General features: G+C 40.9%; 1 protein-coding gene across 5 annotated transcripts in view; it reads right to left on the bottom strand.

Moving 5' to 3' along the window:
• The window catches only part of LOC132286960 (ATP-dependent DNA helicase At3g02060, chloroplastic), a 117,541-nt gene that overhangs the window by 47,480 nt on the left and 54,034 nt on the right, over positions 1-16,027 (bottom strand). The window contains exon 9 of one of the 5 annotated variants that reach the window (XM_059789407.1): positions 6,522-6,825. The exons of the other annotated variants lie outside the window; for them this stretch is intronic. Within the exon in view, the coding sequence (XP_059645390.1) occupies positions 6,535-6,825 (291 nt within the window). The 3' untranslated portion in view covers positions 6,522-6,534. Of the gene's footprint in view, positions 1-6,521; positions 6,826-16,027 lie in introns of those variants that run through there. 5 annotated transcript variants of the gene reach the window in all.

Raw genomic sequence — 16,027 nt, 5'->3', positions numbered from 1 at the left:
AGAGCAAAATTCCATGCTTAGAGCGTGCAACCTCAATACCAAGAAAAAATCAAAGAGGACCTAAGTCTTTAACCTCAAAAGCAGGTCTATGTTTACCTTGTCAATGAAAGATGCATCATTTCCTGTGACGATTGTATCAACAAAATATAATAAGATAATGGCACAACAATTTTCTGGACTACAACGATAGAAGCATGTGTGATCTGAGTGACATCGAGTGAAACCCATAGAAATAACTACACCACTGAGTCGGTGAATCCATGCCCGAGGTGACTGCTTCAGTCCATATAAGGATTTTAGAAGGCGACACACTTTCCCATAATACTCCCCTTGAAGCCCGAAACCAGGAGGAGGATCCATATAAATTTCTTCTGTAAAATCCTCATAAAGAAAGGAGTTCTTCACATCTAACTGGTGAAGAGCCCAAGAGTAGCAAGCCGCTAAGGAAATAAGAAGGCGGACAGTAGTCAACTTCGCGACCGGAGCAAAAGTGGCATTAAAGTCCTTCCCCAAAGTTTGTGTAAAGCCCTTTGCGGCCAACCTAGCTTTATAGCGATCAACAGTACCATCTGGTTTATATTTGACTGTAAATACCAATTTACAGCCCACAATCCTCTCTCCATATGGTAAAGTAACAAGCTCCCACGTCTTAGTTTTTTTACAAGGCATCCATCTCAGCAGCCATGGCTGTTGTCCAATGTTGGTCTTGCAAAGCCTCAAATATAGTTCGAGCGATGGAAATAGCCTAGGTGGCGGCAAGGTAGGCCCGGTAATTGTGTGAAAGTCCCTGATAAGAAACAAACTGGGCAATAGGATGATTAGTCACACAAGTCATTTTACCTTTACAGAGAGTAATAGGCAAATCAGAATCAAAAGTAGGCGATGCAAGATCTACAATACAAGTAGGCAAGGTAAGTTCTGAAGTAGAATTGGGAATAGCGGGGTTAGGATTACCTGTACCACAAAAGAACAGTGGCAGGGTAGCATGAGGGGGATCTCGTGGGCGACGAGTGTATACGTGAAGCTCGGGTTGAGCCACAGGAGGAGATGTTGAGGATAGAACTGGTGCAGGTCGAGCTAGGGGTGAGAAAGTCACCGATAGAGTAAAAGAAGATGAAACCTGCAAAAAGAATGTGCCAAAGAAGGGAACATCTTCGAAAAAAGTGACATTAACATAATGATATATCTGACGAGTACTTGAGTCATAACAACGGTACCCTTTCGTCATATAGTTGAATAACCCAAAAAAAAAACACAATGAATAGCTTTATCATCAATCTTTGTACGTGTAGGAGTTTGGTCCTGAACTAAACATGTATGTTTTCCGTTATGTTTCTAATTTAGAGTTGTATTCTGTTAGGTAATTTCTTATTTGGCAAGTCTTGGACTCAAGAAATTATAATCCTCGTCCAATGAGTAATTGGGTTTGAAACTCTATAAATACATACATAGGCTTTGGGTTGAAACTTATGAGATTAAGAGAGATGTAGTCTCATGAAGGAGTTGATGCGGGTTGGTAGAGTAGGAAAAACACCGGTGAAGCTGAAAGCGAGGAAATAGGCTCGTGGAGTGGTGATGTTGGTACTCTATTGTTGTAATATCTCTACAAATCATAATGGAATCTCTTCTCATCCATGGACGTAGGCCGATTTTGGTTGAACCATGTATATCTTATGTTTTTGTGTGATTGCTTTATTGGCTTTCACTGGATCTTTTTGTTCGTGTACTTTTGTTGCCCCTAACAAATTGGTATCAAAGCCAAAGGCGAAAGAGATCCAGAAAACACAAAGTGTCAACATGTGCTGCAACGGGCTTCAGTTGTAGGTGGAGTCAATCGGCTTTGCTACATGGCATGGAGCTCAAGTTGTCAAGGTAGAGCCTTGGAGGTTTGACTGATCCAGCAGCGTAGAGTGTGGACAATCGGAGTTTTACAGAAGGATCGTCAAGATTGAAGCTGCAACAAAATTGTCTTCATCAATGCCGCGGAAGCGATGATTGGCTAGATGGAATTTAAGTCAAGGTGGAGATTGTTACAAATTCCTATTCTAATTATGTTTCTGTTTTAGAGCTGTATTATGTTTGGTAATTTCTTGTTTGGCAAGTCTTGACCAAGAAATTGTAATTTCTTGTTTGGGTTGAGACTTATGAGATTGAGAGAGATGTAGTCTCATGAGGGAGTTGATAGGTAGAGGTAGTATGCGGGTTGGTAGAGTAGGAAAAACACCGGTGACGTTGAAAGCGACGAAATAGGCTCGTGGAGTGGTGGTGTTGGTACTCTATTGTTGTAATATCTTTACGAATCATTATGGAATCTCTTCTCATCTATGGACGTAGGCCGGTTTTGGCTAAACCATGTATATCTTGTGTTTGTGTGTGATTGCTTTATTGGCTTTCATTGGATCTTTGTGTTCGCGTACTTTCGTTGCCCCTAACAATGTACATCTAAAAACACGAGGAGTAATAGGGAAAAGGGTGCCGTCTGGACACAAAATATGTAATGGAACCTTACCCCTTAAAGTTCAACTAGGGGTTCGATTAATCAAAAAAGTTGCAGTGAGAACTGCCATATTCCAATAAGATTGAGGAACCAACATACCACGTAAACGACACCGAACAACACTCATGAGATGACGGTATTTACGTTCCGCCACTCCATTATGTTCCGGTGTATAAGGGCATGTCAACTGATGAAGAATCCTAAATTGATTAAGATGACCGAATGGTTTTAACAATAGTATTTGAAGGGGCCAGATTCGCCCTAGGCCGAGCCAGCAATATCTATTCTCTTAAACCCAGTTAGAAGATCCAGTGGCCCCATTGGGCCTAAACCAATCCAGCCCACTCAGCCAAGGATAAGGCCTAGCAACGCCTTGACCCAGCTACGTGCACGACAGTGGGACATCTCCAACCAAGCAGGCTAAAAGGACAACATTTGGCCCACCAGCTCCAAAACGGGGGGCACCAAGAGAGGTAAACTTTATAAATAGAAGTTAGAGAGAAAAGGAAGGCAGAATGTTTGGAGTGTGGGAAAATTCTTTCCTCATATTGAAGAGCGTTTTCTTGCATCTTCATCTGGCACCGTCTATGGGAACGGGAAAAACATCCATCGATTTCAGCATCAAATGACGCAGCTCCGATCGGGGCCCATGATCTGAGGAGACTCCTATCAACAGAGCGAGAGTGAACGAGTTAAGCATGATGAGCTGATACAAATCATTGAAACTCTACGACAAGAGAACGCCAAGCTCAGATCCAGGATGGAACGAAGGGAAGTGCCGCCACTCCATCGCCCCCCAATAGAGGGTGAGAGGGTGGAGACAACAAACATCAACCGGCGGTCAGAGAAAGTAGGATCCATTCATATGGACCCGTAACCCAGGAAGCCTAGACCGGAAGAAGAGATGGAAAGCATCTAGGTTATTCCTTCATGGCAGAGAGAATCAACTGCAGACAAGTCATTCGAAAATTTGCATCAGTCAAAGGCGAGCACTCATAACCAAAGGGCTGCCGGAAAGCAGCAGCACGACCGAAAGGCGCCCCCAATGAACAACAAGGTTGTTCGATCATCGATTCTCCCATCATGGAAGAGATACTGCAATCCCCAAATCCCAGAAAGTTTCCAATGCCAATGTTCATTCAGTTTGACGGAACTATGGATCCGACTAAGTATGTAGTAGAAATATAATATAGAAGAAAAATGAGAGAATTGTGTAAAGTTTTGAATAAGATGAATCACTCATTCACAGCTCTAGTATTTATAAATAAAAAAAGCACATGGTCATATTACAAGAAATGAAACTAAATCAAATTTAAATCAAATCACAGCATATTCTAAAGCAAATTCGATGGCATATTCTATATTATAATCAAATCTCTACTAATATGGAAAGTTATTCCATAAATAGTGGCTATCATATATGCTAACACACCCCCTCAAGTTGGTGCGTGGATATTTGAAACGCCAAACTTGGACAATGCATTCTCAAACACAATCTTACTGATGCCATTTCAAAGAATGTCTGCAAGCTGTTGAGAGCTTGTGACAAATGGAGTGCAAATCTAACCACAGATGATCTTCTCTCAAATAAAGTGAAGGTCCACCTCTATACGCTTAGTCCTGTCATGCTGAACGGGATTGGCTGCTATGCTAATGGCAGACTTATTGTCGCAGTAGAGTGAGAATGGAAGCGACACTAGAAGGCACAAGTCTGTCATCAAGGATTTCAGCGATAGTAGCTCACATACCCCAAGAGTCATAGTCCTATACTCTGCCTCTGCACTAGATCGAGAGACAACATCCTGCTTCTTCCTGCGCCAAGTAACCAAGTTACCACCAATAGTGGTACAATAACCCAAAGTTGACCACCTATCTGAAAAAGATCCTGCATAATCAACATCTGTCCAAGCCTCAACACGTAAGTGACCACGATTGGCAAACAAAATACTATGACCCGGACACCCTTTTAAGTAGCGAAGGATCCGAATAGCTCCATCAAGGTGAGGAGTACGAGAAGAGTGCAAGCATTGACTCACGACACTCACAGCATAAGCAATGTCAGGTCGAATCATGGATAAATAGATGAGCTTCCCCACAAGTTGTTGATATTGACCAATATCTGACAACAACTCCCCCTCAGAATCAGCCAACCAATGATTCTGCTCAATCGGAGTGTCAGCAGAATGAGCGCCAAGCCGACCAAAAGCAGAAAGCAAGTCAAGAACATATTTGCGTTAAGAGATCAAAATGCCAACCTTAGAGCCAGCCACCTCAATGCCCAAGAAGTACCATAGGGGACCAAGATCCTTAATCTCAAACTGACGGCCAAGATAGCTCTTAACCTCAGCAATTCCGATAGTATTAACTCCGGTACGAACAATATTATCGACATACACAATGAGAGCAACTGTCTTACTGCCTGAATGAAGTAAAAACAAGGTATAATCAGCTAAACTTTGATGGAAACCAAACTTGAGCATGGCAATGCCAAAGCAATCAAACCAAGCTCGAGGAGACTGCTTAAGGCCATACAGAGAGCAACGAAGATGACAAGCCATACCAGAATGAGCAGGAGAACGAAAGCCCGGAGGAGGAACCATGCACACCTCCTCCTGCAAATCACCATTGAGAAAGGCATTCTTGAGATCTAACTGAAATAATGGCCAAGATCGAATCGCAACAACGGAAAATAATACACGGATGGTATTCATCTTGGCAACAGGGGCAAAAGTCTCCTTATAATCTATGCCATAAGTTTGAGCATAACCCTTGGCAACCAACCGGGCCTTGTAAAGAGCAACTGACCCAACTGGATTATACTTAACTGTAAACACCCAATGACAACCATAGCCTTTTGTCCAATAGGAAACAAAACCATATCCCAAGTCTGATTTTTCTCAAGTTCGTGTAGTTCTTCTGTCATTGCATCACGCCATTAAGGTTGTGCTAGTGCATCTGCAACAATACAAGAAAGAGGAACCGAGGTAACAAAAACAAGAAAACTACGACGGAGGGTGAGAGAACACAATCTTAATGGCAAAAGGCTATGTACAAGAACGTTTACCCTTTTGAAGAGCAATGGGGCGATCATCAAGCGAAACAATAGCTTGAGAAGGCGCAACTGGTGCCGAAGGAACAGGGCAGTCGATCGTGGGAGAAGAAGCTTGTACCTGTTGTCTCTGACTATAAACCTGTGGAAAATGAACAATTCCCCTTGCCGGAGGGGTATCACGAGGAGGAATCATAGAAGACGAAACAGGTAACGGTAGAGGAGTTGAAGACCTAAGAAGGTGATCAACCATTATATTCAATGAGAACCATTCAATTTGAGAACCAATAGAACCACTATAGTATGGTGTATGCTCAAAGAAAGAAACATCTATGGATATAAACCGCCGACGACTGGGAGGATGGTTACACCAATAACCTTTTTGAGAGTGAGAATAGCCTCAAAACACACACTTCAAAGCCTTGGGGTTAACTTTGTACTAGTTGGCCTCAGCTGCTAAATAAAGCACACACACCTGAAGACTCGTAGAGGAATAAAAAAAAAGAGATGATTTAGGATCTAAGACTAAGAGTGGGGCTGCAAAGTTAAGAACCCTAGAAGGAGTCCTATTAATGATGTAAATAGCTGTAAGAACTGTATCTCCCCAAAATGACTGGGGAACATTCATGCCAATGCAGATTGCTCAGGCTAAGTCAAGGATGTGGCGATTCTTTCTTTTAGAACGGCCATTCTGTTGATGAGTTTTAACATTAGCCATCTGATGCTCAATCCCAAATTCTGTACATAACCGCTGTACCTCCCCATAAGTGTACTCTGTACCTTGGTCAAATTTGAATTTTTAATGGTACGACCATGTTGAGTCTGAACCATTGTCATAAAATTTTTAAAAATGGTGTACACCTCATTTTTGGTTTTCATAAGATAAACCCATGTAACACGACTATGATCATCAATGAACAATACGAAATATCGAAATCTAAGACTAGAAGTAACTGGGCAAGAACCCCACACATCTGAATGAACAAGATCATTTATTACTACTTGCAGGATAATTGGACCGAACATGTTTAGCAATATAACATGTCTCACAGGATACATCTGATACTGCAACATTACAAAATAAGGAAGGAAATAAATGTTTTAAATAACCGAAAGAAATATATCCTAAACGCATATGCCAATGCATAAGCTGGGCTTTATTAGATGAAACAAAATTAGAAAATGAAGCTGAATGTGCTTGAGGTGACAAAGGAGCATCCAACAGGTATAGACCGTCCACTTCACGCCCACTGCCAATCGTCCATTTTGACACCAGATCCTGAAAAATACAATGAGAGGGAAAGAACGTTAAACTACAATTTAATTGTTTGGTAACGCTACTAACGGAAAGATTTGTAGCCAACTGTGGAACACGAAGTGTATTTAACAAAGTTAATGAAGGAGTAACTGATATATGGGTCCCTTTGCAGCAATGGAAGATGGAGAGCCATCCGTAAGATGTACCTTACGATGGCCAGAGCAGATACTATAAGATTGGAAGAATGAGGACATACTAGTCATATTGTATGAAGCACCAGAATCAATGATCCATGGTGTCGAAGATGTAGATACACAATGTGCAGATGCAATAGTACCTGAGTGGGTATAAGTGGAGGTTAGCTAAGTTGATGCCTCCATTTGGTTGAAGAATTGTTTGAACTTGTCCAAATCAGCTTGAGTCAAAGTAACTGTGACAGAAGATGTAGAGGCAGAGTTGTCAGGAGTTGACAACGAGACTGGTTGTGTAACAGAATGTGCAAAGGATCGAGGCTATTATTTCTGTTGCGGTGGGAGTCCATGTAGAGTATAACAACGAGATTTGATGTGACCAATTTTTCTGCACTAGTCACACTGTCAGAGGACCGGTGGTAGAGCTCTGAACTGACTGGGATGGTACAGTTCCTAAAAGGTTGGGAACCCGAACTATCATAGCAGAATGATCAATAGAAGCAACACCTAATGAATGAGTTCGACGGCTCTCATCTGACAACAAATAAGAGTATGCATCCTCAATAATAAGGAATGAAGATAAGCCAACAAATGAACACGAGCATACTTAAACTCGTCGTTCAACCCAGCAAGAAACTGAAACACTCGATTCTTCTCCACAATCCCTGCATATAAAACTGCATCATCTAGATCCTTCTAAGAGTGGAAAGAATCATACCATGACATCTCCTCCCAAATAGCCCAAAGCTTGCCGATGTAACCTGAAACTGTCAAGTCACCCTGAGAAATCCTGATGATATCTCGCCCCGAAAAATCCGTGCATTATTCTACCTCTGAGAATAAATGCGTTAAACTGAATCCCAAATCTACTTAGCATTCTCCATAAACATATAGCCAATAGCTATGTTTGGTTGCATCGAATTGACTAGCCAAGATATAACCACAGCGTTATCTGCAAACCACTGTGGATATGCTTCTCTAACTCAGTTGGCTCTTTGTCAGAACCAGTAATATAGCCAATATTGCATTTGCCACCAATGAACATCTTGGTAGACTATATGCCCAAATCACATAGTTGGAACCATCCAACTTCACTGTGGTAATTTGAAGTCCTGGATTTTCTAATGAGTTGGTGAGAAAAATGGCACCACCACCCACAGAACTTGAGCCAAGAGAATTAACAATCGAGGACTTGAATCTGCCATAACCTGTCACACGACAATAAAAAAACTTCAAAAACACCACAAATTCTGTTAATTAATCAAAGGATCTCCTCAGACCATAAACAATAACAATGTCTCCTCGGACCATTCCCAAAAAATCCAAATATATATATTTTTTAAAGAGCGCTACCCGCTTACAAATAGCCAGATAGCCTCCTCCTTAATATCCGGAACGTCTTTGTAGATTTTTTTTTTTTTTTTACCCAAGCCCTTCTAGGTAACTATCTAAATTTACCTAACCTTAGAAGAGTAAAAAAGAAATTGTAAAACATAAAAATACCTATTTTCGATCACAAAACAGTAACAAAGAAAAACATGTGTAGGCAACGTCACACGATATCACAAATAGCCTAAGGTGGCTGTCAAGTAGTAAGGCTGCTAAAAGGTGTGGCTCTGATGCCAAGTAGAAATATAATATAGAAGAAAAATGAGAGAATTGTGTAAAGGTTTGAATGAGATGAATCACTCATTCACAACTCTAGTATTTATAGATAAAAAGAGCATATGCTCATATTACAAAAAAAAAAAAAGAAACTAAATCAAATCACAGCATTTTCTAAAGTATATTCTATAGCATATTTTATAGCATAATCAAATCTCTGCCAATATGAAAAGTCATTCCATAAATTGTGGCTATCATATATGCTAACACATATTTACCAAATCCAGCTGAAAATGGCTCGGGATACCAAGGATGATGCCCAGATGTGCAAGGTCTTCCCAACGAGCCTTACCGAACCAGCACTCAACTAGTTTAAGCACGAAGAGGTCAGTCGGAAGTTTTCAGGCACTTTGTGATATGTTCATAGGTCAGTATTTCGGTAACTGGCGGATAGAGAAGGATATATTATGTCTATTCACTATGCGACAACAGGAAGGCGAGCGCCTTCGGCCTTCCTTACCAGATTCAACTTGGAGATGAACATGGTGATTGATTGTCATCCATCATCAGCAGTACTAGTGTTCAAACTCACTATGATCAGAGGGACTCAGTTTCACACATCCTTGGTGGTGACGCCACCCAAAACTGTGGATGAGCTTAAATCAAGGGCACATGGCTATATACAGCTGGAGGAGGATGAAGCTGTCAATGCAAGGAAGACAACGATGGTCACAGTGGAGAACAGGTCAAAGGCCAAAATGAGCACTCAAAGGCCTCTAATAGCACAATCACAAGTAGTTCCTTAGAAGAATGAGAAGAGGCAGCGGGAAGACGAGACGATCAACCCCCTCAGAGTCACCTTGGCACGGCTATACCAAGAGAATAAAGCGATGTTCCGACCACCTCAACCAATCCGACTACCACTCGAACAGCCGGATCAGTCCAAACACTGCGCATTCCATAGTGATTTTGGGTACCAGACAAATGAGTGTAGGAGCCTAAGAAGACAGGTTTAAATGCTGATTGCAAAGGGTGAGTTGGCCAACTATGTCCAGGCCAAAAAGCACAATCGTCCAGTTAATCAAGCGAAGAGAAATCCGAGATTAAATCCTCAAAAGGGACAGCCAGTCAGAATCATAAATGCTATACACGGCCGAACAGTGGCTGAGGATGAATAAGAGGAATTGCGGCAGGTGCACAAAATGAGGCTAGGCAACGTCAACACAGTCTGCTAAGAGTGCAACATGGCCTTGATCGGATTTGACAAGACTGACCTTCTCAGGGTTCAGACTCCGCATGAAGACTCGTTGGTGATTAGCCTAATGGTGTCAAACTACTTGATCAAAAGAGTCCTAGTAGACCCTGGCAGCAATGCTAACATCATAACGAAGGTGGTGTTTGAACAGCTGATGATAGGACCAAGGCAGGTCAGGCCACAAGCAACCCCTTGGTAGGTTTCAACGGGAAATGTGTAAAACCCATTGGAGTTGTTGAGCTTCCAGTATGTGTTGCAAGAAGAAACTTGAAGGAGAACTATGTCATAATGGATGTTCACCCTTCTAATAACCTCCTGATGGGGAGGGAGTGGATCCATCAAGTCCAAGGCATCCCATCCACTTTGCACCAAGTTATGAGATGTTTGAGACCAGATGGGAGCGAAGTGATTGACATCTACGATGACCATGTAGCAGCCAAGGAGTGCTATGTGGTGACTCTTAAGGCCAGTGGAAAGGGCAAGGCGATCGCCCATCCCACGAGTCCAAAATAGCAATTACAGAACCCTTTACCAGGAAAAGCCGAGACCGGAACGGGGGAACCGGTCCTCACAATGGTAAAGGGTAGACTCTTTCCTTTACCTCATCTCATTTTTTTATCTTCAAGCTCTACTTTCTCCACTTATAAAGGAACTTTCTTATTTTGGGAAGCAAGAATATCTAGAGAGACATGGTAAAGGGTAGACCTTACTTTGAGATTTGTAGTTAGATTTTATTTTTTTTCAGTCATTGATTTTTCATTTTTTTGCCATTTTTATCTTTTGGATGTTTTGATTTGATTTCATGAACTTGTGGATATGCATAGTTTAGTTTTCTTTGCACATTTTTAGTTTGTTTTTGTGTGCCTATGCTTTTAATTTTGTATGCTAATGTTGTGATTGATAGGTTCTTAGGTCCAAGTTTGGAGGGAAGACGTCTTGGCATCTCTTCATGGGATTGTATGCGGCTGCATTACCGACGTTACTCACTCACTTGGTATTATTGTTCCTTTTACACCATATGTGCTTTATTTTTATATCTTGTCTTCACACATTGAGGACAATGTGTAATTTAAGTTTGGGAGTGTTGGGATGTAACCATTCATATGCATATTGTCATTGCCAAGATGTGGTTCTTTTAAAAAAATATAAATATAAAAAATAAAAGATAAAAAAAATTGAAATTGAAATTTTTTAAAAAAAGAAAATTTTGTATGTTTAGGCAAATGATTTCTGGTTTTGCTGGAACTAAGATTGGGGAGGAATTTATGTGATTAATTCAACTTGTATGCTTATATATGATATCAAGGAATGATTGAAAGTTGTTAGCAAGATTGTTCAAATGAAAATGGTCCATTGCATGATTTAAATGTTTTATTTTGGAGTCTTTCATCTCTAAGTGACTTCACAATGCACATTGACCACACCGAAAATTGCATTCCCTTCCTTGTGGTTTTAGTTAATTGGCTCCCTGAATTAGTAAGTCGGATGAATGAAATAATCCTTGGCATTGAAAAAAAAAAAAAAAAAAAATGAATAAAACTGCATTCTTTCAACATGTCAACTGATTAAAAAGGAAGATAAGGAAAAAATGTAAAATGTATGATTAGTTTGAATTTGTAGCCCAACCATTCCGAGTCATTACGCCCTTAGGAGTGTCTTTACACTTAACGCCTTAAGACCATCTAGTTTGGGAGTCGTTGGCTTAACGCTAATTACATGGGGTGATTAGAGAGCTTAAGGAATTTAGACATTGCACATGGTCATGCATAAAAAATAAATAAAATAAAAAATAAAATAAAATAAACCCACAAAATGTGTTCAAATAAATTCATGTCTTGGATTATTATTTCAAAAGATGAATTAAGGACGTGGAAGGCATTGTATGAGCCATAAAAGGGTTAAAAGTGCATTATAAAAAGAAACTTAAATTTCGGTTCACTTCTAAGGAACTTGAGATGAAATTCTGTTATAAATGAGACGTTGAAGATCATGTATGTGGACTATTTTGTTGATGCATGAATGCTGGGAATTCAATATTGTTTTGAGATGTCATTGTATGCATACTTATTGTAGTCTTCATGATAGAGTTTTTCCCTAAAATCATATGTTTCAGTTTATACAACAATGAGCCTTGTTGCTTAATGTTTGTGGGTAACATTTCTGTTAAACCCTCACGAGACTTCACTCGTCCACTAGGGATGCCTAGGGGTTTAAAAGGCTTGTTGCATATGCTAAATGCAACCGTCACTCTCACGAAAGACGGAAAGAGGAGTCATTTTGATATTTCATTGTGTGTTCCATTTTATTTTGCTAAGGGACTAGCAAAATGTAAGTTTGGGGGTGTAATAAGCGCCGAATATTTCAGATTCAAGCGCCCTAAATTGCATATCTTAGTCCATTTTTGTATTGATGTTGTATACTTTATATGCGCTTTTGTGTTTTTCTTATTTTCAGGCGCTTAGCCTCAAAATGCAATAAAGACCATTAATTTCGGACCATAAAAATAGCAGTTTCACGGGAAGGCTCCGAATTCCATTCTAATGGTCATTCTGAGTGTCTAAGGCCTTCTGGAGCTTAAATTTGTAATTACACAATTTTCCGGGCTCATCCCGGCCTCCGTTTGGCGATCATGAAATTTCAGCCTCTGGCCATTTTGGCGTCCCAACACGAGTTCTTGCGTCCGGACGCGGGGCCTTGTCTCGCGCGAGCACATGTCATCAGCTCTGCGCACCTTCGGTAAAAAGGCCATAACTCTATACTCCGAACTCCAAATGACGAACCGTTTGATTCTATGGAAAGATAACTCAAAGCTTTATGTTTGGTATGTTTTAATTAAAGTCTAATTCCCACGTTTCAGAGGTCAAAAATAGAGAGCAAGAGGACACCAATATGCTGCCAGGCTGGCAGAACTCAGCTTTCCACCCGTTTGCTATTTTGACCATATTTCTCTGGTTATAAATCCAATTGCTAAATGGTTTAATGATTTGGAAAGCTGACTCATAGCACTATATTTTCTATGTTGAGAGGAAAGTCTAATTTGGACAATTGATAGGTCGAAAATACAGAAGAATAATATGTTAATTCTGCAAAAATGCTGAGCTATCACACTATCTTTTGGTCAAAGTTTGTTTCCTTAATTTAAGGGATGTCTCCAACTGTTTTAGGGTTCAAAGGCCACAAAATATGCTCTTTTGATAGGGCATTTTCAGTTTTTATATCAATCACCCATCATTATCTATCTATAAGTTTTGACTTGGTAAAAGATGGAGAGAGAAATATTGAGAAAGGGAGAGGAAAAAGAATGGGGCAGAATTTTGAACTCGTGGAGATGGAGTCTTGAACATCAATAGAGGCTTACACCTTGCACATGAGAGGCTAACTCCCTTCCTAGGGAGTTGATGTAACCCTTGCCAAGTAATTATGTCTTGATTGTATCTAAATTTGGGGAACCTTGCATATTTGTGACAAGTTGTATAATCTAGAGATTACACTTTGATGTATTTGTGCTTCATTCTATATATAATCTTGTTGAGACTCTTATCTTGTCTTACAAAATTGTTTCTTCATGATTATGCTACTTACATCTTTATAGTGAAAATGAAGATGAGATTATACAGTGGTTTTAATGGCATGTTAATTGAGAATTTGCATAGATTATATTTAAGGAAGATGGACCATGCTACACCTTTAGGTTAATTTATGTTGGGTAGATGGTCCATACCAACTGAAGATAATTTATGATAGATAATTGAATTTCATGTGCTTCAACATACAATTGAAGGACCTTGATAGGCCATGCCTAGGGAAGATGGTTCATACCACAACTTAGTTTAGGTAGATGAACCATTCCAACCAAAGATGGGTTATGCTTAGTTCTGAAATGTATGAATTTCTGGAAGATATTATAGTTGTCTTGCATTTCTACATATCATGGTTACATATATAAGTTGTTCCCCAAGTTAATTGCAATTAGGCATGTTTACAAGGCTTGTGGTGAAGTCATTTCCCTAGCCCTTATCTTTATTATCTCATTTACTTGCAATCAAAATTTTGTTTTAGTAATTTTAGTTAATTTCAGTTTATGTATGTGACAAACAAAACAATCCAACAACTATATTTCACAAATCAAACCGGGAATTAATCTTACAATCTTGATTGCCATAAGCTAGCATTCCATGTGGTTTGACAAAACCCTTATTATAGCCTTATTCTACATTGATGTATGTGCTATTGCAAGTGGTAATTTTAAGTGGTAACAAATTATTGCCATCACCCCTCCTGGCTATCCAATGTGGTGGTCGTCCAAAAGAAGAATGGAAAGTGAAGAGTCTGCATTGATTTCACAAATTTAAACAAGGCTTATCCCAAGGACAGTTCCCCCCTGCCCAAGATCGACCAAATGGTAACCACCGGGTATGAACGGCTGACCTTCTTAGATGCATATTCGGGTTACAATCAGATCCCCATGCGTCCGGACGATGAGAAGAAGACATCTTTCGTGAAAGAATGAAGGATCCATTGCTACAAGGTGATGCCGTTCGGACTGAAGAATGCCGGGGCTACCTACCAGAGATTGGTCAGCAAAGTTTTCAAAGACCAAATGGGTATGACCGTAAAAGCATACATTGATGACATGGTGGTAAAAACCAAGAGGAAAGAAGACCACCTCTTACACCTGCAAGAAGTGTTCGACACATTGCGAGAGCACGGCATAAGGCTTAACCCCTCCAAGTGTTTGTTCAAAGTTGGCTCCGGACAATTCCTGGGGCATATTGTAAATAGCCGAGGGATCGAAGTAAGTCCAACACGAGCCAAAGCGCTACTGCGCTAGTGCAAAGTGAAGAGCCAAGGACTCTCAGAGAAGTTCAAACTCTCACGGGAAGAATAGCAGCACTTAGCAGATTCGTCTCAAAGCTATTCTTTGACACATAAGAAGTAGCGAACGGCAGACTAGGGGAGTGAATAGCAACAAGCGTTGTCCAGACTAAAGGAATACATGCAAAGTCCACCAATCCTCTCCGCCCCAAAGCAGGACGAACGACGACAAGCGCCGCTCTAATCAGAGAAGAGGAAGGGAAGTAATACCCCGTATTTTACGTAAGCAAAACAATGGCTGATCCCGACAAAAGATATTCAAAAGCAGAGCGAGTTATACTAGCGCTAATGCATGCCAAAAGAAAGCTCCGGCATTATTTCGAATCCCATCCGATTGTTGTCCCCCCCACTTATCCGATAAGAGTTATCTTGCACAAGCCCAACCTATCAGGACGAATCACCAAATGGGCGATTGAATTGAGTTCATTCGACATCACATACGAGCCGGCCATAAAGGGCCAAGCGGTAGCCAATTTCCTGTTAGAATGCGAGACAGAATATTAAGAAGAGGACCTAGAGGAACCGCTGTGGAAGCTTTACGTCGATGGCTCATCGAACCAAATGGGAGCAGGTGTAGGAGTTAAACTGCAAACTCCCGAGGGCACAAGTCTGCACCAGGCAATTAAACTTGAATTTGAAGCGACAAACAAGGCAGAGTACGAGGCACTTCTGGCAAGACTGAGACTCGCCAAGGAACTCAAGATTAGAAGTGACAGCTGATCGTGAAGCAAGTGCTAGGGGAGTATAACACTAAGGACAGCACAATGAAGGCCTACCGTTCTACAGTCGAACGAGAGGTGAAAGGGTTTAACCAAGTCAGATTCGCTTAGATACCTAGAGAAGAAAACTGTGATGCCGATCGGCTACCTCGCAGCGCGTCCGGTTTAGGCGAAACGTTAACGATGGTAGTGCCCGTAGACGTGTTGCACCAACCATCCATCTTTAAAGCATCACTCGACCCTGACCGCCTGCAAGTATACGCGATACCGTATGAGCCTAGCTGGATCGATCCGATCATGTCTTACTTAAGGGACAGAGTGCTGCCTGAACCAAAGCATGAAGCAAGAAGAATCCGAACAAATGCAGCAAAGTATGCAATCCTTCACAACCAGCTCTATCGAAAATCCTTTTCAGCACCTTACTTGAAATGCATTACCTCGTTACAGGCCAGACAAGTCCTGCGCACCATTAATGAAGGGGTATGTGGCAATCATACGGGGGCAGATCCTTAGCACACAAAGCAATGACACAAGGCTACTTTTGGCCACATGTCACAAGATGCAGAAGAGTACTACAG

Source organism: Cornus florida, unplaced genomic scaffold (genome assembly GCF_030987335.1).
Source record: "Cornus florida cultivar Cherokee Brave unplaced genomic scaffold, ASM3098733v1 CherokeeBrave_3.0.0_Hap2_Chr11, whole genome shotgun sequence".
Classification (NCBI taxonomy): Eukaryota; Viridiplantae; Streptophyta; class Magnoliopsida; order Cornales; family Cornaceae; genus Cornus; species Cornus florida.
The sequence above is the reverse complement of the archived record's forward strand: the minus strand, read 5'-3'. Positions and strand labels throughout refer to the sequence as shown.